General features: G+C 46.2%; 1 protein-coding gene across 2 annotated transcripts in view; it reads right to left on the reverse strand.

Annotated features, from left to right (window-relative positions):
• The window catches only part of SULT4A1 (sulfotransferase family 4A member 1), a 66,086-nt gene extending 47,848 nt beyond the window's left edge, over positions 1-18,238 (reverse strand). Inside the window, exon 1 of one of the 2 annotated variants that reach the window (XR_012230724.1) lies at positions 17,945-18,238. Coding sequence is in view for 1 of the 2 variants with exons in the window: in XM_073567737.1 (XP_073423838.1) it covers positions 17,945-18,113 (169 nt within the window). In the remaining variant the exon portion in view is untranslated. The remainder of the gene's footprint in view (positions 1-17,944) is intronic. The other variant, XM_073567737.1, reaches the window with a different exon arrangement.
• Positions 18,239-24,811: the final 6,573 nt, after the last annotated feature.

Genomic DNA, 24,811 nt, shown 5'->3' on the forward strand with positions numbered 1-24,811 from the left:
CCGCGTGTGTACGAGGTGTACGGAGCGGAGCCGCGTGTGTACGAGGTGTACGGAGCGGAGCCGCGTGTGTACAAGGTGTACGGAGCAGAGCCGTGTGTACGAGGTGTACGGAGCAGAGCCGTGTGTACGAGGTGTACGGAGCAGAGCCGTGTGTACGAGGTGTACGGAGCAGAGCCGTGTGTACGAGGTGTACGGAGCAGAGCCGTGTGTACGAGGTGTACGGAGCGGAGCCGCGTGTGTACGAGGTGTACGGAGCGGAGCCGCGTGTGTACGAGGTGTACGGAGCGGAGCCGCGTGTGTACGAGGTGTACGGAGCGGAGCCGTGTGTGTACGAGGTGTACGGAACAGAGCCACGTGTACGGAACGGAGCCGCGTGTACGGAACGGAGCCGCGTGTACGAGGTGTACGGAGCGGAGCCGAATGAGTACGAGGTGTACGAAGGGGAGCCGTGTGTACGAGGTGTACGGAGCAGAGCCGTGTGTACGAGGTGTACCGAGCAGAGCCGTGTGTACGAGGTGTACGGAGCAGAGCCGTGTGTACGAGGTGTACGGAGCAGAGCCGTGTGTACGAGGTGTACGGAGCGGAGCCGTGTGTACGAGGTGTACGAAGTGGAGTACGAGGTGTACGGAGCAGAGTCGTGTGTACGAGGTGAACGGAGCAGAGCCGTGTGTACGAGGTGTACGGAGCAGAGCCGTGTGTGTACGAGGTGTACGGAGCAGAGCCGTGTGTGTACGAGGTGTACGGAGCAGAGCCGTGTGTGTACGAGGTGTACGGAGCAGAGCCGTGTGTGTACGAGGTGTACGGAGCAGAGCCGTGTGTGTACGAGGTGTACGGAGCAGAGCCGTGTGTGTACGAGGTGTACGGAGCAGAGCCGTGTGTGTACGAGGTGTACGGAGCAGAGCCGTGTGTGTACGAGGTGTACAGAGCAAAGCCGTGTGTGTACGAGGTGTACGGAGCAGAGCCGCGTGTGTACGAGGTGTACGGAGCAGAGCCGTGTGTGTATGAGGTGTAAGGAGAGGAGCCGTGTGTGTATGAGGTGTATGGAGCAGAGCCGTGTGTGTACGAGGTGTAAGGAGAGGAGCCGTGTGTGTATGAGGTGTATGGAACGGGGCCGCGTGTACGAGGTGTACGAAGCGGAGCCGCGTGTGTACTTGGTGTTCGGAGCGGAGCCGCGTGTGTACGAGGTGTACGGAGCAGAGCCGTGTGTGTACGAGGTGTACGGAGCAGAGCCGCGTGTGTACGAGGTGTACGGAGCAGAGCCGTGTGTGTATGAGGTGTAAGGAGAGGAGCCGTGTGTGTATGAGGTGTATGGAGCAGAGCCGTGTGTGTACGAGGTGTAAGGAGAGGAGCCGTGTGTGTATGAGGTGTATGGAACGGGGCCGCGTGTACGAGGTGTACGAAGCGGAGCTGCGTGTGTACTTGGTGTTCGGAGCGGAGCCGCGTGTGTACTTGGTGTACGGAGCGGAGCCGCGTGTGTATGGGGTATACGGAACGGAGCCGTGTGTGTGCGGCGTGGAGACATATGTGTACGGGATGTACGGAGCGGAGCCAAGTGTGTACGAAGCATACAAAGCGTGCTTTTCCCACGGACACAGGAGTACACGGCGGAGCCCCGAGGAGCATTTTAAAACACACACATGACGTTCCACCTGAAGTGATGTGCTTGAAGCTGACCGGAAATGAGATAATTTCTTGAGGAGATTGTAACAGAACCAGGAATGCTTCAGATCCATCACCGTGTCCTCTGACAGCGCAGACAGCAGGATCGCCTTGGAATCGGGGATGCCGCCATGTGAGCGGATCATGATATGTCCTGCATCGGGAGGCTCAGGTGGGCACTACAATGGGAGCCAGGCTGCTATAGTATCTTTATAGAATCTTTCTTTATTTCTTTCTCTCATTTTCTTTCTCTGTTCTTTCTTTCTCATTCTCTGTTCTGTCTTTCCCTCATTTTCTTTCTCTCTCTAATCTTTCTTTTTTCTTTCTCTCTCTCTCTCTGTTCTTTCTTTCCCCTCTTTCTTTCTTTTTCTTTCCTTTCTTTCTTTCTCTGTTCTTTCTTTACTTCTTTCTTTCTCTCTCTATTCTTTCTCTGTCTCTCTCTGTTCTTTCTTTCTTTCCCCTCTTTCTTTCTCTCTCTGTTCTTTCTCTGTCTCTCTCTTTTCTTTCTTTCTTTCCCCTCTTTCTTTCTTTCTCTTTTTTCTTTTTTCTCTCTCTCTCTCTGTTTTCTCTCTTCCTTAGTGCCAGTCAGTGTGCTCATAATGCCAGCCACTGTGCCCTCAGTACAAGTCAGTGTGATCAGCAGTGCTAAATGGGTACAATTAGGCGTGGACATGGGTGTGACTAGTTGCGGAATGGGTGTGGCCGGGCATGGCCTAAAATTTGCAGTGGCGCAAATGAGTCCATGGTCTATCCAGAACTGGCAAAGGTACCAATTCCCTGGCCCGTCGGCAATGAGAACTCTTAGAACGGGCACAAATCCCAAATGCAGATACAAATTTTCTGATATCAGCAAGGAGTGAAGGCCACCAGAACACCCTTGCTACGGCCTCCAGAGTGGCCGAGATCCCCGGATGAGCACTCAACACAGATTCATGGAACTCCCGAAGGAGCCTAAGACTAAATTGCTCCAGGACAAACAATTTACCCAACGGCTTAGAACTAGGAGCAAGAGAATGGGCCTCAAAAATCTCTCTTTCCAACTCAAGGAGCTATCGGCCACCACAACCCCAGGTTGAAGAATGGAGCATGGAGGCTCGGGAGGAGACAGTGAGTCAAAGCTTCAGGATAATGCATTGGCCTTAATATTTTTACATCCGGGGCAAAAAGTAATGGAATACTGAAACCGTGAAAAAAAAGCGACCACCGGGCCTCCCTGGGAGTCAATCTTTTGGCAGACTCAATGTAAGCTAAATTTTTATGATCGGTAACCATAGTAATGGGATGAGCTGCCCCCTCCAAAAAATGCCTCTTCAAAAGCCAACTTGACTGCCAGAAGTTCTCTGTTGCCCACATCATAATTTCTCTCTGCTGAAGAGAACATTCTGGAAAAGAAGGCACATGGTTTGAGATTGGTCAAAGTGGCGGGTCCCTGAGACAAAACTGTCCCCACCCCCACCTTGGAAACGTCAACGAAAGGCTTAGACGTATCCGGATGCACCAATACTTGGGCGGTAATGAAACTTATCAAGGCCAAAAAAGATTCAATAGCAGACGTAGACCAATGTTTTACATCTGCACCCTTTAGAGTGAGATTAGTAAGGGACTTAACCACCTGCGAAAAACCCCTGATGAACTTTCGGTAGTAATTTGCGAACCCCAAGGAGCGCTGCAAAACCTTAAGATCCCCGGGGCTGAACCCAATCGACAATGACCTGCACCTTCTTGGGGTCCATACGAAACCCCTCACTAGAAATAATCAATCCCAAAAATGACAATTCCTGTACAAAAAATGAACATTTTTCCAATTTTGCAAAAAGTTGGTTTTCTCTGAATGTTGCAAATGGGTTTGGCTATCTGAGGAGTAAACCAAGATGTCATCAAGGCAAATAACCAAAAAGCGAGCGATAAGGTCTGAAAATACATTATTCAAATTTTGATAAATGGCCGGGGCATTCGTCAGACCGAAAGGCATAACCAGGTTCTCAAAAAGCCTCTCAGACGTGAGAAACGCCATCTTCCACTCATCCCCTTCTTGAAACCTTATCAAGTTATAGGCCCCCCGAAGATCTAATTTAGAAAACCATTTTTGCCCCAGATAATTGGTTACACTAATCGGAAATGAGAGGGAGTGGATACGTGTTTCTCACAGTAATTTTGTTGAGTTCCCGAAAGTCGAGGCAAGGACGCAAACCCCATCTTTTTTCTTCACAAAGAAAAAACCAGCAGCCACAGGAGAGACAGAAGGACGGATATGCCCCTTACGGAGACTCTCGGCAATATACTCCTTCATGGCCTGGCGCTCAGGACCTGATAAATTAAACAACCGGGCCTTGGGTAATTTAGCCCCAGGAATGAAACTGATGGCACAAAAGATCGATTTGGTGGAAGAACCTCAGCCTCGCTTTTGGAAAACACGTCTTCAAAATCCTTCAGGTACTCAGGAATACCTTCCAGACTGACAGACGACACAGACACAGACTTCAAGGGTTTAGACAAAAGCACAGATTTGCAACACTGATTGATACAGTTAGATCCCCATTGAACAATTTCCCCGGTTTCCCAATTGATAACAGGGTTATGACCTTGAAACCATGGCATGCCCAAAACCAACCCCGCAGTTTACCTATTTACTTAAGCAAATTATGTTTTCGACATGAGCAGGCCCCACCTTGAGTAAAAAGACCTCCGAGACAAAGAGGATCCTTTTTTTGGTGAGAGGAGAGGAGTCAATGGCCACAACTTTATTCAGAGTCTCAAGCCTAACTGTCCCTATCTTACATTGAGTCACCAAGCTAGAGTCAAATTGATGGTAGAGCCACAATCAACAAAAGCCATGGTAATGGCCCACTGTCTACCTCCAGCTCCACCTGGAGTAGAACCTTAGAAAATGAGAAAAATTGTACCTGGGGGTCTGGGTAACTTACTCGACCGTTACCCAGACCTAGCCGTTTCCCGACACCTTGGTTGACGGAGGACAAGATGGACAGTCCTTTTTCCAGTGTCCTGGAGCTCCACAATAGAAACACAGCTGATTTTCCTTGCGGCACCTCCTCTCCTTCTTCTTGAGCGAAATTGCTCCCACCTCCATGGGTTCAGCAGATGACGACGTATCATTTTTTCTGGGATACTTTTGCTGCATCACCCCTCTAGCACGAAGCCTATGGTCCATACGGACAGCCTGTGTTATAGCATCCTCAAGGGAGTCCAGGGGAGGATGCAACGCCAGTGCTTCCTTCAGGTGTTCGGACAGACCTCTGCGGTACAACCCACTGAAAGCAGCATCGTTCCAGGAGACCGCAGCAGCCCAACGCCTGAACTCTGAGCAAAATCACTCGGCTGAGTACTTCCCCTGCGCCACAGTCATAACCATGTTCTCAGTCAAACGCACACGATCAAGCTCATGGTAAATATGCCCGAGGGCCTCAAAAAATAATTCCACTCCCAATTTCTTATAGATTTGATAGATAAGGTGGTGCCGATTGTCAAAGGAACAGTTATCCTATGCGGAGATTTTAATCTGACATTGAACCCTACTTTAGATAACTCCACAGGGAAAGCATCTTTATCTTACGCAACTATTAAAAAAGTAAAACACGCACTTCTTAAGCTTTCACTCTGTGATGCATGGAGGCTCACACACCCATCCGTCAAGGATTACTCTTTTTATTCTCCTCCTCTTGACTCATATAGCAGAATCGACTGTATTCTGGTGCAACATCATGTTTTGTCATGGCTTCCAAAGACTGACATAGGAACTATGTTATGGTCTGATCACTCTCCTGTGTTTTGTTCTCTTGCTGTGCTTCACTCTCCAAGTCAGAATGGACATGGAAATTTAACTAATCCCTACTTCTGGATCCGGTTTGCACTCAGGATGTGGCCAATACCATATCACATTTCAGGCGGGACCATGAATCTGATGCCTCCTCTCCCACAATAAAATGGGAAGCTTTGAAGTGTGTGTTAAGGGGAGTCTTCATAAAACATGGCTCTCGACTGAAACGTGGTAGAGCAGAAAGATTACACTAGCCATGCGTAAGGTGGAGACTCTAGAACAGAGGTCTCAAACTGCATTCCTCGAGGGCCGCAAACCGGTCATGTTTTCAGGATTTCCTTGTATTGCACAGGTGATAATTTAATTACCTGCACATATTGTGATTCCAACACCTTGTGCAAATGCTAAGGAAATCTTGAAAACCTGCCCGGTTTGCGGCCCTCGAGGAATGCAGTTTGAGACCTCTGCTCTAGAACTTGCTCATAAACAGGCTCTTGCCCCGGCAACACTCAGAGAATTAGAACTATTATTCGACTAGAAGCTAAGAAATTATTGGATCTGGCCCATAGACGTTCTCTTCAAGTTTGTTGTAGCAAATTCTATGAATTTGGTAAAAAATGTGGCCATATGTTGGCTAGAGGATTGAAAGCTCAACAATTCCAAAACTATATTTCCAAAATAAAAAATGCTGCAGGCCATATTTTATACACAACAGAAGAGATCTCCACACAATTTCATAAATGTTATACTAACCTATATAACTTAGATGGCCCTCCGGACAATACACCCCCACCTTAAAATGCTGCGTCTTTTTATGAAGATGCATCTTCAGCATCCTTGTTGCATGAACCCCTATCAGATTCTGAGTTATCCTCAATGGTCCAATCATTGGTGAGAGGAAAAAGTCCTGGACCTGACGGATTTACTGTTAAATTTTACAAGACATTACTTCCCCTTCTCTCCCCCTTTATATTAGCATCGTTCAACCATGCCACCAACATTAATCCATTTCCCTCCCAAAGTACAGAGGCCCATATCACAATACTACCTAAATCTGGTAGGGACCCCCTCCTTTGCTCAAATTACAGGCCTGTTTCTTTGTTGAATGATGACTTAAAAATTTCCGCAAAAATATTGGAAAATAGACTCCAGCCCCTACTCTCTAACCACATTCATTTGAATCAAGTTGGGTTCCTGGGCGGTAGAGAGGCTCGCGATAAGACACTGAAAACCATTGATATCATTCACTACGCTCAAACAAGAAACATACCTCTTTTAATACTGTCACTTGGCGCTGAAAAAGCGTTTGACAGAAAATCATGGTCATCCATATATTACGCCCTCAAAAAACTCAATATAGGAGAATGCTTTATAGCTAAAATAATGGCCCTCTATTGTAACCCTACAGCGAGATTAAAGATAAATGGAACCCTGTCCCCATCATTCACAATCTCTAATGGAACAAGACAGGGGTGCCCTCTCTCCCCTCTCCTCTATACCCTAGTGATGGAACATTTATTATCCTCTATTCGTTATAACCCTGATATTAAAGGTATCACTACAGGGCAAACGGAATATAAATGCTCCGCCTTTGCGGATTATGTCCTTCTATACATTACAAGCCCACATACATCAATTCCATCTATCATGGCAGAAGTGGATCATTTTGGCACATGGTCTAATTTCAAAATAAACACTTCAAAATCTCAGGCCCTCAACGCTTCCTTGCCAACTACCACTCAGGCTATCATCCAATCATATTTTTCTTTTTCTTGGCCATCACAGGGTATAAAATATTTAGGTATACACTTACATAGTGATCTTTCCCGACTGTTTGACCTCAATTACAAACCCTTACTAGGTCAAGTTCATAAGGACATTAATTCATGGCCTGTGAAGGATTTCTCATGGTTCGGCAGAGTAAATATATTAAAAATGAATATTTTACCTAGACTGCTTTACCTTTTTCAAACTATCCCGATCAGAATCACTTTAAATTTTTGGAAACATCTACGTAGTAGCTTTTGTAAGTTCATCTGGCCAACTGGTCGTCCACGTATTCATGGTGATATATTTAGTTAGGTATAAACAGATGATTGTAGAAAATACTACATTGCAGTAGTCCATGCTAGAATACTCGATTATTTTCATCATCAACATGGGAAGCTTTGGGTTCAAATAGCACAAACAATACGTCCAAGGGCATTAACTAAACTCCCCTGGAACCCACATTACTCAGCCCTTAAACTCTCTCAACAATCCTCCAGCACATACTGTACAATCCTGTCCCTACGTCGAGACAATAAGATCTCTCTAATTGACCCACAGGGCCCACTATACCCAATCTCAGACAATCCCACCTTTTTACCAGGGCTATCTTCCAATCGATTTCTGGGTAGAAGTAAATATCACCCTCTTCACTTTGCTCATGTACTATCTAACGCATCTTTAATACCCCTCAACGAGATATTTCAGGACTGCTCTATCCCTCCAAGAGCCGACTATGACTATAGAGAGTTGCAGCATTTCTATTCCCATGTTAGAAAAGATAGACGCCTAGATGGCTCAATAGGGATCTTACAAATTTTGAAAAACTTTGCCTGTTGTCGTCTCCACCATTGCACTCCATCTCATTGCTCTATAAAAACCTAATAGCCCATACTACAACTGTCAGACCATCCTTTTGCGATGCATGGGAAAGAGAACTGGGCAAATCTTTTGAAGTCTCACAACGGGCTAAATGTTTTCAATTTGCTCACAAAGCGTCAATTGCAACCAAAGCTCAAGAGACTTGCTTTAAGATCATCTCCAGGTGGTACCGGGTTCCCGTATTACTTCATAAAGTGGTTTCCCGCAGTATCAGATAGATGCTGTAGATGTGGAGTGGAGGAGGGGACGATAACACACATTTGGTGGAGCTGTCCCATAATAAGAGGTTTCTGGACTCGGGTAATTCAGACAATTAAAAAAATGACTAGTCTCTCTGTGCCCGACTTTCCTGAATCTCTTTTGCTCTTTATGATCCCAACAAGTTTCACCAGCTACAAAAGGTCTTTAATAAGCTACCTTCTACAGGCTGCTACGAATATCATTCATCGTCACTGGAAAAGTACTTCTCCACCTACTCTGGAGGACTGATTCTGTGAAATAGCCCTTCTAAATAGGATGGAACATTTGATTGCCCATTTCCCCACTGTGAGACTTGGAGAGACTGGATGGAATTCCAAGATTCCGATGCCAACCGTCTTACATCAGGCTGATGGGATCCACCCTTTTCTCCGCTGCGTTTCTTCTCTGTCCCGGTTGTGCTCCACGTTGGTTCGCGCCTGGTTACTCTGTGTATGGTTTCCATTGGATTTTAGTAACTTCATAAGTGTAATGCTGATGGCCTAAAATGTTCCCTTCCCTCCTTTTTCTTCTTATAACTTGATGTTTTATTGGACAATATACTTATATTCTATGATGTACTGATGCTAATATTGTCCTAGTTATTCTTTTCTTTTTGTTGTATTTTGAGATTGAAAATTATTTAACCTTTCAATAAAAATTGAATTTTGAAAAAAAAAAAAAAATTATTCCACTGACATTCTTTCAGAGAGAGAAAGCCCAAGCCTGCGGACCTTCCCGTAATAAAGAAATTATGATTCCCAGAAGAACGAGGTCGCAGTGAAAAAAACAATTTACACCTCTCTCTGAAAGACCAAAATTTTTTTTTGTACCTGGAGAAGGTTTCGGGTAATTTAACTGGCGGTTCAGGAGAGACTACAGAGACATCAGTGGCCCCCTCACCCAGAGCCCCAGAAGAATAAGCACCCTGCACCGCATCTGCAACCTTCCTCTGAACTTGCTGCTGAGACTGAGCCAGGGTTCTCTGCTCCACAGATAATTTCTGCATCATCTGGGTAAGATTGCTAACCGGCTCTGAGAGAATAAGCAAAGGATCCATAATACCACACACTACAGCCCCAGAAAGCCCCATACCAAAGAGCGATAAACTTTTGTGGTCAGTGATAATGTGACGGACACCGTAGCAGACTCACCACTTGAGCCTGTGCGCGTGTCCGGTGATGTGCTAGGGAAGCCTAGGGACTCCAGCTGTGAGCGTTGATCGCAGCTGTGAGGGCCCCACAGACGAACAGGACCTGAAACACGTGACCACCGAGGGGAGTGATCGGAGGTAGGGCCAGGTCCCGAACTCACGGCGATGATGGCAGGGAATCGGCGAGGCCGGAAGAAGAGTCAGGCGAGCCGAGGTCAGACCAGAGGCAGCACGGTAGCCAAGGAAACAGACGAGAAGAGTGGTCAGAAGCCAGAGAGTACAAAGCGGTACCAGAAGGATAAGAGATTGGGAAGTCAGGGGATGTAGCCGAGATCAAACCAGGAGTATAACAGGAATCACAGAATCAGGTGGCAAATACAAAACGGGGAACAGACCGGGTCATACACAAGCAAGCACGCAGGTACAGGCAGAATACACAGGTATACAGGGCCCGACGTCAGAGTTTTCATAAACAGGAGCGGCGTGTGGAGGGAGCTGGAGGAGGAGCGTCATTGTGACAGACAGCTGAGAGAGGCAGCCAGTGTTGAGCCACAGGAGGGCGTGGTCACAAAAGGGTGGGGCCACAGGAGGGCAGGACTCCAAGATGGGGAGCAGAGTGTACATTAATGAGAAAAAAATTAACTTTTTTGAATTTACCAGATGGCTGCAATGAAACAATGAGTGAAAAATCTAAAGGTGTCAGAATACTTTATGTACCCACTGTATGCATAGTGTACACATATCACAAGCAGAGTATATGTAGATGTATACGAAAATTTTACCGTATTGCAAAAAAGTAACTGAGGCCAGACTCCAGTTTGAAAGGCTAATTGAAGAAGATCTGCAGGGAAAATAAAGGGTGTTACGTTGCTCACACGAGGGTATAACATGGCCGAGTACAATGTGATGGTTTATCAGATAGCACTCGGCCTAATGTTATACTGTACTATGGAGCAGCGCAGATCTGTGATTTTTTTTTCCCACAGACCGAATTGGTCCAAATTGGTCTGTGGAAAATTAGTCTGCAGTATGCTGTGACTTGAGTGACAACGAAATTCAGATAACACGCACCCACTCAAGTCTATGGTTGTGGGTGAAATATCGGTGTCACAATCCAATTTTGGATCTGTGGCAGATTTTGCTTTGTACATTAAAACTTATTTCCTTTCAGGCCATCGGGGGTTAATATCAGTATTTCCCCCCGGTGGCTGCTGATGTAACTACATGGCTGGTGAGTTTTCTGATGCAGGTGGTGACCACTCCCACCTTCCTTTAAAAGGTCACCTGGTGCATCAGCTAACTGTTGGTTATACAGGTCCTTTTGGAAACCAACCGTGCTGAAGACAGGAGCTTTCTGGTGCAGTGGTGCTTCAGCTGAATGCTGTGATCTGGTGCCTTACTCTGCTGTGCGGTGCATTGCAGCAGAGAAAGCTAAGTGATGTCTGTCTTACCTTGTCTGTTATTTCTTCCCTTGGTGTTGTATTAGTGTAGCGGTTAGACCAGTGTTCGCACTTGCCAATTCCCTACTGAGGGATAGGAGCAGGGAAAGTGAGGGCTAAGGTATCCTGCTCGGCGACAGTTTGAAAGAAGCCGTATAGGGACATCAGGATAGTCTCGGACTCAGCCTCAGGAGAGTGCAGGAGGTGTCCATTTCCCCATTCCCTATTGCAGGGCCCACCGTTGTAATTGTGTCCCCGGTGTCTCCTTGTTTGTTTTGCTGTTTGGTAACCGACCGTTTGTTGGGTTGTGTCACACAGGGCCAGTCACTTCGTGACAATCGGACTGCATTCAGCTGTCATCTGAGTGCAGTCCGTCATCCACAGCCTCAGACAATGGAGAAGATGGAGAAGTTAAGTTCTCTGTCTTCTCAATGTGCTCCGATTCTTTCATCCAAGAGAATCAGATCAAACTAAGATCACACTCGGATGAGAGTTTGAGCCGAGTGTCAGTAGCTTAATTGAGCCGAATCTCTCACTAGAGAAAATTATAACCAGGGCCGTCATCAGGGCATTACTCTCCTGACTGGCGTATGGGGCCCGCTAAGCAGTGAGGTATCAGGCCCCCTCTCTTCTGCTCACCGAGTCCCAGCGGGGCAGGATTATGCCAGTCCACTAACTAAACCTGTGTCCGAGACACACGTTCAGTTAAACTCTATTGCCGGGTGACATGGTGCAGTATGGAGACACATGGGGCAGGATGGAAACAGATGGGACAGGATGGAGACAGATGGGGCAGGAACCTGGGGCAGGATAAAGACAGATGGGGCAGGATCATGGGGCAGGATGGAGACAGATGGGACAGGATGGAGACAGATGGGGCAGGAAGGAGACAGATGGGGCAGGATGGAGACAGATGGGGCAGGATGGAGACAGATGGGGCAGAATGGAGACAGATGGGGCAGGATGGAGACACATGATACAGAATCATGGGGCAGGATGGAGACAGATAAGGAGAAATGGAGACAGATGGGGCAGGAACATGGGGAAGGATGGAGACACAAGGTGCAATATCATGGATGGAGATATGGTGCAGGATGCACACACATGGTGCAGGATCATGGGCAGGATGGATACGATGGAGTCAGATGGGTTACGATCATGGGACAGATGGTGCAGGATGGAATCAGATGGGGCAGGATGGAGACAGATGGGGCAGGATGGGACATCACATGGGGAGAATGGATACTCTTGAACGCAGGATGGGAGAACATATGGATGGAGCCAGGAATGAAACACAAGGGGGCCAGGATGGGGGAGATTATTACCCTTGGGGCTATTTAAGGGATATTATTACTGCAGTCATGTATTTTATTTTTTGAGGGTACTGTTTTCAATGGGTGGGTCCTGTTACTGTGCAGAACGACACTATGTCACCTTTTTTTATTCATCTGGTGTAGTGTAGAAGTTGGCAAAAAATTAAGTAATGTACCTGTGTTATTTCCTGACATGATATACAGAGCTCCTGTGTATAATGTCACTGGTGATCACTGTAATACCTTTACACTGACAGTATATACAGAGCTCTTGGGTACAATGTCACTGGTGATCACTGTATTACCTGTACACTGACACTATATACAGAGCTTGTGCGTATAATTGCACCTGTGATCACTGTATTACCTGTACACAGGGCCGGCCCGAGAGATTACGGCGCCCTAGGCTAAACTATTTTGTTGCGCCCCTACTATTCTTGGCAGTAGATGAAAACTTGGGATATAAATTTAGGAGCAAAATAAACCACAACAACAATGATTAATTAACTCTCTCCTAACTCTTTAATCTTCTGAGAAGTTGAATAGGACAAATATATACAAAGTAATCAATAACACAAAACAAAAACGACCATAGGTAATTAAAATTTTTGTTTCCTTGCCTTTTTTTTTTTAAAGGATGACACTAAGTCACCAAGATTAATTTGTTTAGCAACTTCAGATTCTATCGAAATTGTTGCTAACCCAACCAACCTCTCTTGCGTCATGTTTGCCCTTAAATATGTACACTTTTCTTTCCATCCCTAAAACTTTTTGCCTTTTGAAAAGATTTTTTATAATTTTTTTCTATTTTTTCTCTGGCGCCCCCTTTGGGTTGGCGCCCTAGGCGGCCGCCTAGTTCGCCTATACGTTCGGGCCGGCCCTGCCTGTCCACTATACACTATGTACAGAGCTCCTGTGTATAATGTCACTGGTGATCACTGTATTACCTGTACACTGACACTACTGTATATACAGAGCTCCCACGTATAATGTCACTGGTGGTCACTGTATTACCTGTACACTGACACTACTGTATATACAGAGCTCCTGCGTAAAATGTTACTGGTGATCACTGTATTACTTGTACATAGACACTAATTACAGAGCTCCTGTTTACAATGTCACCAGTGATCACTGTATTACCTGTACACTGACACTATATACAGAGCTCCTGTGTACAATGTCACTGTGATCACTGTATTACCAGTACACTGACATTATATACAGAGTTATTGTGTTGTATAATGTCACTGGTGATCACTGTATTACCTGTACACGGACACTGATTATAAAGTACAGATCTCCTGTGTACAGTATATTTGCACTTGTGGTGATATTAGTTTTTTTGTTTTTTTTTAATAATGAACAGTATTTTAGTATTTGGTCACTATGTGGTGGTAATATGTGGTCCGGCCATGTTGTGGCGGTATTTGTTCCTTGTATGTGGTTTTATAGGTCACTATGTGATGGTAATATGTGGTCCAGCCATGTTGTGCCAGTATTTGTTCCTTGTATGTGGTATTATAGGTCACTATGTGGTGGTAATATGTTGTCTGGTCATGGTGCGGTGGTATTTATTCCTCGTATGTGGTATTATCCAGTCACTGTGGTGGTAATATGTGATCTGATCATGGTGTGGAGATATTTGTCTCTTCTATGTGCTATTATTTGGTCACTGTGGTGGTAATATGTTGTCTGGTCGTGGTGCGGTGGTATTTGTCCCTTGTACTGTATGTGATATTACTGATAATTTTAAACATTGAAAAATTTAAAAAAATATACCAAAATTGTATTGGATATTTTAACAAATGATTAACAGGTTAGAGTAGAGAAGGGCCTGGCCAAAAGAGTCAACCTTGTCGTGGTGTCAGCTTAAAAAATGTTTTGGCCAAAACCAAAGCTCCTGGCTATCTATGTGACCTGGTGATGGGAACTGTTAATATGTGGTGCAGAATTGGAGTTTTTCTGAGAGAGAGAGGTGAGACTGTGGACAGTTTGAGGGGTGGACGCGGGGCTGGGGTGGAGTCTGGGCGGAGTCTCAAGGTGGCCCCCAAAATTTTGCCAGTATGGGGCCCCAAAATTCCTAGTGGTAGTCCTGATCACAATGTCTGGTTGGTTAGCCAACACCTGCTTATCCGTCTGGATCTTGAAGTCCCACATGATTTTTGCCCTTTCATTCTCCACCACTTTCTCTGGGGTCTTCCACCTGGACTTAGGGGGGCTTAGCCCATATGCTGTGCAGATGTTCCTGTATACAATTCCCACTTCTTGGTTGTGGAGTTCAGTATACGCTGTTCTTGCATTTTGTATCCTGACACTATGTGTTGGATGGTTTCTGAGGTTTCTTTGCATAGTCTGCACCTTGGGTCTTGTCTTGTGTGGTAGATTCCTGCTTCTATGGATCTTGTACTTAGTGCTTGCTCTTGTGCCGCTATGATTAATTCCTCTGTGCTGTCTCGGAGTCCAGCTTTCTCCAGCCATTGGTAGGATTTCTCCTTGTCAACCACCTCCATTATTTGTCGATGGTACATCCCATGGAGCGGCTTGTCTTGCCATGGTGCTTCATGTTCCTGTTCTTCCTTCCAGATCTGTTGTTGTTGCTGCCTTAGGCTTTCTCTCAGCATCTCATCTTCTGGCACTATCCTTCTGATGTATTCCTGGATACTCCTTGTTTCCTCCGTGATGGTGGCATGGATGCATAAAAATTTGACCACGCTCCTTTCTGTCCCCGCTCCGAGGACAGTGGCAGGTGGGGTGGTACACCTGTCAAACCGTAACACAGGGGTCCTAAGGCGAGCTCAGGGGGGCCAGAAACCTCCCATGGAGCATCCAAACCACCAACACGGATGAATCAAGGAGTATATATACATATATATATGTATATATATATATACTTGGAAGAGCCTGACTCATAAAAGTCCAATGCATTAAAATATAAAATTATTTTACCTATACAATGAATAAATGAAAAAAAAAAAGCCAGATTGGCTGTTTTTTTATTCGCTGTAACTCACCCCAAAAAATGCAATAAAAGGCGATCAATTAAATATCAAATGGTGCCAATATTAACATTAGATTGTTTGTCTCTCACTCAACTCCCATAAGGTGCTGATCTCAGAAAATGGCGTCAGAATTTAGTTTCAGCACTTAACAAAAAAACAAAAAAAACAAAAAAAAAACATACAAGTTTGGTGTCCTATATGTACTGTATATTGTACTTGTACAATAAACGTTGTAAAAACACCACCCAAAACACAGTGGTGGAATTGCGTTTCCCCCCACCCCCCATTTTACTGCACTTTTTTCTGTTTTCAGCGCATTGTTTAGTAAAGTGAATGGTGACATTCAAAACTATTTTTTTTTTTTATTTAGTACTAATTATTCATGTTCTTAACCGAAAGAGTTTCGCTCACAGGATCCTCGGAGGCGTGTCTTTAGGCTGCTCTGCACGTCTAGTCTGTGAGCCACGCCCACTTAGTAAATACCATAAAAAGTAGGAATAAATAGAAAGACCCTTTGTCTAGTACCTTGTAGCGGATTTAATAGAAAAAAAACCCAGGAACAATCAGTGGAACAGTGGGAACAAAATAACAAAAACTGGACATTTGTGATGGGTCCTCTTTAAAGGGGTCTGCCAGGACTTTCATTTTGATGACCAATATTCTCAATATTTTGGATATCTTATCCAGATCCATTTCAGATCAGTGGAGAGCGACACCCCCACTAATTAGCTGTTAACAGCCCCCGCTACAGCAAAATGTACAGACGCAAAACAGAACAGCTCCCCACACTGTGTAGTGGCCATTCCCAGGTATTGCAGCTTAGTTCTTATTGCAGAGATCTGGGCTGCAGTACCTGGGAATGGCCACTACACAGTGTACCAAGCTGTAGACCTGTAAACAGCTGATTAGTGGGGTTACTGGGTGTCGGACCACCACCAGCCTTCTATCTTGGAAAATCTCTTTAATTTCTGCAGAAAATACTTCTCTGTGTTCAATTATTTTTCATGTCGAGCCACAACAGCCAATATACAAGAAGAGCGCTCACTCCTTGGCGTTCGGCAACGCTTCATCTCCCATCATTTATTCATATCCGCTTACATAAGAGCCACCGGGGTGCATACCAATTACACAGATTAAAGGGGTAGTCCAGGACGAAAAAAAAACATGGCTGCCATCTTCCAACACCAGCATTTATGGGTTGCGTCTAATAACGCAGGTCATGGGATGCATTACCACACATGACCTGACGTCAGGCATGGCGCTGTTTTTACATGAGTTTTTCTAATTGTAGCCTAAGGTTGCAACTTTCATTTCTATCGCTGTCCTAATGCTGAGGGGCACCGGAGGAATGTGCCCCCCCATACTGTCATCTATGATTGCCCACTGTTAACCCGTGCACTCCTGGCTGGAATCCTCTTTACCCCAGTTAGTCCCACCTTCTTAGGTCAATATTTTGGTCCTGAGTGAATCTTTCAAACATTTTTTCAAAAGTGTGTGTGACTGACAGGATCCTCAGGGGTGTGTCTCTAGGCTGCTCTGCATAATTAATTACCCAGTGAGCCACGCCCACTTAGTAAGGACCATGAAAAATAGAAGATATCTCTGGAACCGTACATCGGATTTAAAAAAAACAAAAACAAGGAACAGAATTCTCAGGGGAGCGGCGGGAATAGAATAAGAGCAAGAATATCATCTTTAAAGGCAATAATGGAAATAAAGGGGTTTCCTGGGATCACAGCATTGAATGTCATCACCGATCCACAGGATCTTATCGGCGGGGGTCCGAACACTGGGAGAGGGGGACGAAGCAACGTCATTGACATTAGTTCATTGAAGTTTTGCGTCAAGGAAGGGTAAGGAGACTGGTGAGGGGAATGTAGGGTTTTTTTTTTTTTTACAATTTTAACCTCTTCCTGGCCATCAAAAGATTCCATTCAAATATTTTTGCTGGATTTGTGCGAATGGAATCCACCCTAAAAAATGGCAGTAAATCTAGCAGCACACAAAGGGTTATTAATAAAAGTGAACCAGATTGGCTACAAGTTTCCCTCAAATCCTGGGATTTTAGCAAATCTGACATTTTGGTGGATTGCATTTGAAGTCTTTTGGTGCCAAGAAAGAGGTTAAAATAATAATTTGGGAACATTCGCTGAAATTTGAGATTTTCTTAGGGTCCAAATTAGGGAGAATCTGCTCAGGGCCAAAATTTTGGAGGATTTAGTCAGGGTCCAAATTTGGGAGGATTCACTCAGGACCCAAATATTGACCCTAAGAAGCTGGAGAGTAAACGGGAAGGAGAGAATTAACAGTGGGCAGCCCAAGATTTTCTTAGGGCCCAAATTTGGGAGGATTCGCTTAGGGTTCAAATTTTTTGGAGGATTAAGTCAGGGCCCAAATTAGGGAGGATCTGCTCAGGGCTCAATTTTGGGAAGATTCGCTCAGGATCCCAAATATTGACCCTAAGAAGCTGGAGAGTAAACGGGAAGGAGAGAATTAACAGTGGGCAGCCCAAGATGCCTCTCCTGGGGGGCACATTCCTGCGGCACCCCCCTATGGACGCCGGCCCCAGGTGTCATCACATACAATGAAAGTTTCCGTCCCCTCCTCACCAGCTGACTCATGCCAGGCTCACCCCCTCCTGTGCCCACCCAATGCAGACCTTGCAGGGTGCACAGCAATATTAACCCCTCAGAGGCTGGCTCTGTTGCCGCCTTTACCTGATTTGGGATAGGTAACGATCCAGATGTCATTCTCTCTGACAGGGAAGTCTGCAATCTCCTCCATCTTCCCTCTGCAGAATGGGGGTAACCTGATCCCATTGTATTCAAAGTACTTGCTCTCTAACTCCACCGGGGTGCTGGGGGTCTCTGCCTCACTCTCGGCCATGCTCAGGGGTGCAGCAGGTGATGGGGGGCCGCCAGTGTGGATGCGGGGGATGCAGGATGCTCGGAGGAGCGATGATGTAATGCTGAGGCTGCAGCAATCCACCTCTCCGGCTCCATCTGGTGGCCACTAGGCGTCAGTGCAGTGAAGGAGAACTCGGCTCAGACGCATGTGCAGCACTCCCTGCTCAATTATAGGGGTCTCTAGGGAATTGTCAGAGGCTGGAGGTGAATGAAGGAAACACAGGATCCATCATTCTGCAATTGCAGCAGTCTGTGAGCGCAGAGCAACATATACCTGTCCATAACAGGAGGCGTCGCGAGGTGGAGTGTATTACTGGGGGGATTAAGTCCTGATAAGAGGGGGCTCTGCAAGATTTATCCTTCTGTAATAAGGAAGATATGACAAAAAAAGCTCAGGGTCTGGATACAATATAAATGGCTGCAGCCACCACATTTACCAATGAGGTTCAGCAGCAGCTGAGGTGTATTATGATGTTCTGCAGCAGCTGAGGTGTATTGTGAGGTTCTGCAGCAGCTGAGGTGTATTGTGATGTTCTGCAGCAGCTGAGGTGTATTATGATGTTCTGCAGCAGCTGAGGTGTATTATGAGGTTCTGCAGCAGCTGAGGTGTATTGTGATGTTCAGCAGCAGCTGAGGTGTATTATGAGGTTCTACAGCAGCTGAGGTGTATTATGAGGTTCTGCAGCAGCTGAGGTGTATTGTGACGTTCTGCAGCAGCTGAGGTGTATTGTGAGGTTCTGCAGCAGCTGAGGTGTATTATGAGTTTCTGCAGCAGCTGAGATGTATTATGAGGTTCTGCAACAGCTGAGGTGTATTATGAGGTTCTGCAGCAGCTGAGGTGTATTATGAGGTTCTCGAGCAGCTGAGGTGTATTGTGAGGTTCTGCAGCTAAGGTGTATTATGAGGTTCTGCAGCAGCTGAGGTGTATTATGATGTTCTGCAACAGCTGAGGTGTATTATGAAGTTCTGCAGCAGCTGAGGTGTATTATGATGTTCTGCAGCAGCTGAGGTGTATTATGAGGTTCTGCAACAGCTGAGGTGTATTATGAGGTTCTGCAACAGCTGAGGTGTATTGTGAGGTTCTGCAGCTGAGGTGTATTATGAGGTTCTACAGCAGCTGTGGTGTATTGTGAGGTTCTGCAGCTAAGGTGTATTATGAGGTTCTGCAGCAGCTGAGATGTATTATGAGGTTCTGCAGCTGAGGTGTATTATGAGGTTCTGCAGCAGCTGAGGTGTATTATGAGGTTCTGCAGCTGAGGTGTATTATGAGGTTCTGCAGCAGCTGTGGTGTATTATGAGGTTCTGCAGCTGAGGTGTATTATGAGGTTCTGCAGCAGCTGAGGTGTATTATGAGGTTCTGCAGCTGAGGTGTATTATGAGGTTCTGCAGCAGCTGTGGTGTATTGTGAGGTTCTGCAGCAGCTGAGGTGTATTATGAGGTTCTGCAGCAGCTGAGGTGTATTGTGACGTTCTGCAGCAGCTGAGGTGTATTATGAGGTTCTGTAGTAGCTGAGGTGTATTATGAGGTTCTGCAGCAGCTGAGGTGTATTGTGAGGTTCTGCAGCAGCTGAGGTATATTATGAGTTTCTGCAGCAGCTGAGGTGTATTATGAGGTTCTGCAGCAGCTGAGGTGTATTATGAGGTTCTGCAGCAGCTGAGGTGTATTATGAGGTTCTGCAGCAGCTGAGGTGTATTATGATGTTCTGCAGCAGCTGAGGTGTATTGTGAGGTTCTGCAGCAGCTGAGGTGTATTATGAGGTTCTGCAGCAGCTGAGGTGTATTATGAGGTTCTGCAGCAGCTGAGGTGTATTATGAGGTTCTGCAGCAGCTGAGGTGTATTGTGATGTTCTCCAGCAGCTGAGGTGTATTATGAGGTTCTGCAGCTGAGGTGTATTATGAGGTTCTGCAGCAGCTGTGGTGTACTGTGAGGTTCTGCAGCAGCTGAGGTGTATTATGAGGTTCTGCAGCAGCTGAGGTGTATTGTGACGTTCTGCAGCAGCTGGTGTATTATGAGGTTCTGCAGCAGCTGAGGTGTATTGTGAGGTTCTGCAGCAGCTGAGGTATATTGTGAGTTTCTGCAGCAGCTGAGATGTATTATGAGGTTCTGCAACAGCTGAGGTGTATTATGAGGTTCTGCAGCAGCTGAGGTGTATTATGAGGTTCTCCAGCAGCTGAGGTGTATTGTGAGGTTCTGCAGCTAAGGTGTATTATGAGGTTCTGCAGCAGCTGTGGTGTATTGTGAGGTTCTGCAGCTAAGGTGTATTATGAGGTTCTGCAGCAGCTGAGGTGTATTATGAGGTTCTGCAACAGCTGAGGTGTATTATGAGGTTCTGCAACAGCTGAGGTGTATTGTGAGGTTCTGCAGCTGAGGTGTATTATGAGGTTCTGCAGCAGCTGTGGTGTATTGTGAGGTTCTGCAGCTAAGGTGTATTATGAGGTTCTGCAGCAGCTGAGATGTATTATGAGGTTCTGCAGCAGCTGAGGTGTATTATGAGGTTCTGCAGCTGAGGTGTATTATGAGGTTCTGCAGCAGCTGTGGTGTATTGTGAGGTTCTGCAGCAGCTGAGGTGTATTATGAGGTTCTGCAGCAGCTGAGGTGTATTGTGACGTTCTGCAGCAGCTGGTGTATTATGAGGTTCTGCAGCAGCTGAGGTGTATTGTGAGGTTCTGCAGCAGCTGAGGTATATTATGAGTTTCTGCAGCAGCTGAGGTGTATTATGAGGTTCTGCAGCAGCTGAGGTGTATTATGAGGTTCTGCAGCAGCTGAGGTGTATTATGAGGTTCTGCAGCAGCTGAGGTGTATTATGAGGTTCTGCAGCAGCTGAGGTGTATTATGAGGTTCTGCAGCAGCTGAGGTGTATTATGAGGTTCTGCAGCAGCTGTGGTGTATTGTGAGGTTCTGCAGCAGCTGAGGTGTATTATGAGGTTCTGCAGCAGCTGAGGTGTATTGTGACGTTCTGCAGCAGCTGGTGTATTATGAGGTTCTGCAGCAGCTGAGGTGTATTGTGAGGTTCTGCAGCAGCTGAGGTATATTATGAGTTTCTGCAGCAGCTGAGGTGTATTATGAGGTTCTGCAACAGCTGAGGTGTATTATGAGGTTCTGCAGCAGCTGAGGTGTATTGTGAGGTTCTCCAGCAGCTGAGGTGTATTGTGAGGTTCTGCAGCTGAGGTGTATTATGAGGTTCTGCAGCAGCTGTGGTGTATTGTGAGGTTCTGCAGCTAAGGTGTATTATGAGGTTCTGCAGCAGCTGAGGTGTATTATGAGGTTCTGCAGCAGCTGAGGTGTATTATGAGGTTCTGCAGCTGAGGTGTATTATGAGGTTCTGCAGCAGCTGTGGTGTATTGTGAGGTTCTGCAGCAGCTGAGGTATATTATGAGGTTCTGCAGCAGCTGAGGTGTATTGTGACGTTCTGCAGCAGCTGGTGTATTATGAGGTTCTGCAGCAGCTGAGGTGTATTGTGAGGTTCTGCAGCAGCTGAGGTATATTATGAGTTTATGCAGCAGCTGAGGTGTATTATGAGGTTCTGCAACAGCTGAGGTGTATTATGAGGTTCTGCAGCAGATGAGGTGTATTGTGAGGTTCTCCAGCAGCTGAGGTGTATTGTGAGGTTCTGCAGCTGAGGTGTATTATGAGGTTCTGCAGCAGCTGTGGTGTATTGTGAGGTTTTGCAGCTAAGGTGTATAATGAGGTTCTGCAGCAGCTGAGGTGTATTATGAGGTTCTGCAGAAGCTGAGGTGTATGATGAGGTTCTGCAGCAGCTGAGGTGTATTATGAAGTTCTGCAGCAGCTGAGGTGTATTATGAGGTTCTGCAGCAGCTGAGGTATATTATGATGTTCTGCAGCAGCTGAGATGTGTTATAATGCTCTGCAGCAGCTGAGGTGTATTGTGATGTTCGGCAGCAGCTGGTGTATTATGAGGTTCTGCAGCAGCTGAGGTGTATTGTGAGGTTCTGCAGCAGCTGAGGTGTATTATGAGGTTCTGCAGCAGCTGAGGTATATTATGAGGTACTGCAGCAGCTGAGGTATATTATGAGGTTCTGCAGCAGCTGAGCTGTATTATGAGGTTCTGCAGCAGCTGAGCTGCATTATGAGGTTCTGCAGCAGCTGAGGTATATTATGAGGTTCTGCAGCAGCTGAGGTGTATTGTGAGGTTCTGGAGCTGAGGTGTATTATGAGGTTCTGCAGCAGCTGTGGTGTATTGTGAGGTTCTGCAGCTGAGGTGTATTATGAGGTTCTGCAGCTGAGGTGTATTATGAGGTTCTGCAGCAGCTGAGCTGCATTATGAGGTTCTGTAGCAGCTGAGGTATATTATGAGGTTCTGCAGCAGCTGTGGTGTATTGTGAGGTTCTGCAGCTGAGGTGTATTATGAGGTTCTGCAGCAGCTGAGGTGTATTATGAGGTTCTGCAGCAGCTGAAGTGTATTATGAGGTTCTGCAGCAGCTGAGGTGTATTATGAGGTTCTGCAGCTGAGGTGTATTATGAGGTTCTGCAGCAGCTGTGGTGTATTGTGAGGTTCTGCAGCAGCTGAGGTGTATTATGAGGTTCTGCAGCAGCTGAGGTGTATTGTGACGTTCTGCAGCAGCTGGTGTATTATGAGGTTCTGCAGCAGCTGAGGTGTATTGTGAGGTTCTGCAGCAGCTGAGGTATATTATGAGTTTCTGCAGAAGCTGAGGTGTATTATGAGGTTCTGCAACAGCTGAGGTGTATTATGAGGTTCTGCAGCAGCTGAGGTGTATTGTGAGGTTCTCCAGCAGCTGAGGTGTATTGTGAGGTTCTGCAGCTGAGGTGTATTATGAGGTTCTGCAGCAGCTGTGGTGGTGGTGTATTGTGAGGTTCTGCAGCAGCTGAGGTGTATTGTGAGGTTCTGCAGCAGCTGAGGTGTATTATGAGGTTCTGCAGCAGCTGAGGTGTATTATGAGGTTCTGCAGCTGAGGTGTATTATGAGGTTCTGCAGCAGCTGTGGTGTATTGTGAGGTTCTGCAGCAGCTGAGGTGTATTATGAGGTTCTGCAGCAGCTGAGGTGTATTGTGACGTTCTGCAGCAGCTGGTGTATTATGAGGTTCTGCAGCAGCTGAGGTGTATTGTGAGGTTCTGCAGCAGCTGAGGTATATTATGAGTTTATGCAGCAGCTGAGGTGTATTATGAGGTTCTGCAACAGCTGAGGTGTATTATGAGGTTCTGCAGCAGCTGAGGTGTATTGTGAGGTTCTGCAGCTGAGGTGTATTATGAGGTTCTGCAGCAGCTGTGGTGTATTGTGAGGTTCTGCAGCTGAGGTGTATTATGAGGTTCTGCAGCAGCTGAGGTGTATTATGAGGTTCTGCAGCAGCTGAGGTATATTATGATGTTCTGCAGCAGCTGAGGTGTATTGTGATGTTCTGCAGCAGCTGGTGTATTATGAGGTTCTGCAGCAGCTGAGGTGTATTATGAGGTTCTGCAGCAGCTGAGGTATATTATGAGGTTCTGCAGCAGCTGAGGTATATTATGAGGTTCTGCAGCAGCTGAGCTGTATTATGAGGTTCTGCAGCAGCTGAGCTGCATTATGAGGTTCTGCAGCAGCTGAGGTATATTATGAGGTTCTGCAGCAGCTGAGGTGTATTGTGAGGTTCTGCAGCTGAGGTGTATTATGAGGTTCTGCAGCAGCTGTGGTGTATTGTGAGGTTCTGCAGCTGAGGTGTATTATGAGGTTCTGCAGCAGCTGAGCTGTATTATGAGATTCTGCAGCAGCTGAGGTGTATTGTGATGTTCGGCAGCAGCTGAGGTGTATTATGAGGTTCTGCAGCAGCTGAGCTGTATTATGAGGTTCTGCAGCAGCTCAGGTGTATTGTGATGTTCTGCAGCAGCTAAGGTGTATTGTGATGTTCTGCAGCAGCTGCGGTGTATTATGAGGTTCTGCAGCAGCTGAGGTGTATTATGAGGTTCTGCAGCAGCTGAGATGTATTGTGATGTTTTGCAACAGCTGAGGTATATTATGAGGTTCTGCAGCAGCTGAGGTGTATTGTGATGTTCTGCAACAGCTGAGGTGTATTATGAGGTTCTGCAGCAGCTGAGGTGTATTGTGATGTTCTGCAACAGCTGAGGTGTATTATGATGTTCTGCAGCAGCTGGTGTATTATGAGGCTCTGCAGCAGCTGAGGTGTATTATGAGGCTCTGCAGCAGCTGAGGTGTATTATGAGGTTCTGCAGCAGCTGAGGTGTATTATGATGTTCTGCAGCAGCTGAAGTGTATTATGAGGTTCTGAAGCAGCTGAGGTGTATTGTGATGTTCTGCAACAGCTGAGGTGTATTATGAGGTTCTGCAGCAGCTGAGTTGTATTGTGATGTTCTGCAGCAGCTGAGGTGTATTATGAGGTTCTGCAGCCGCTGAGGTGTATAATGAGGTTCTGCAGCAGCTGAGGTGTATTATGATGTTCTGCAGCAGCTGACGTGTATTATATTGTTCTACAGCAGCTGAGGTGTATTATGAGGTTCTGCAACAGCTGAGGTGTTTTATGATGTTCTGCAGCAGCTGAGGTGTATTATGAGGTTCTGCAGCAGCTGAGGTGTATTATGATGTTCTACAGCAGCTGAGGTGTATTATGAGGTTCTGCAGCAGCTGAGGTGTATTATGATGTTCTGCAGCAGCTGAGGTGTATTATGAGGTTCTGCAACAGCTGAGGTGTATTGTGATGTTCTGCAGCA

The sequence above is a fragment of the Dendrobates tinctorius genome, unplaced genomic scaffold (genome assembly GCF_039654945.1).
Source record: "Dendrobates tinctorius isolate UK_male_01 unplaced genomic scaffold, ASM3965494v1 ptg000020l, whole genome shotgun sequence".
Lineage (NCBI taxonomy): Eukaryota > Metazoa > Chordata > Amphibia > Anura > Dendrobatidae > Dendrobates > Dendrobates tinctorius.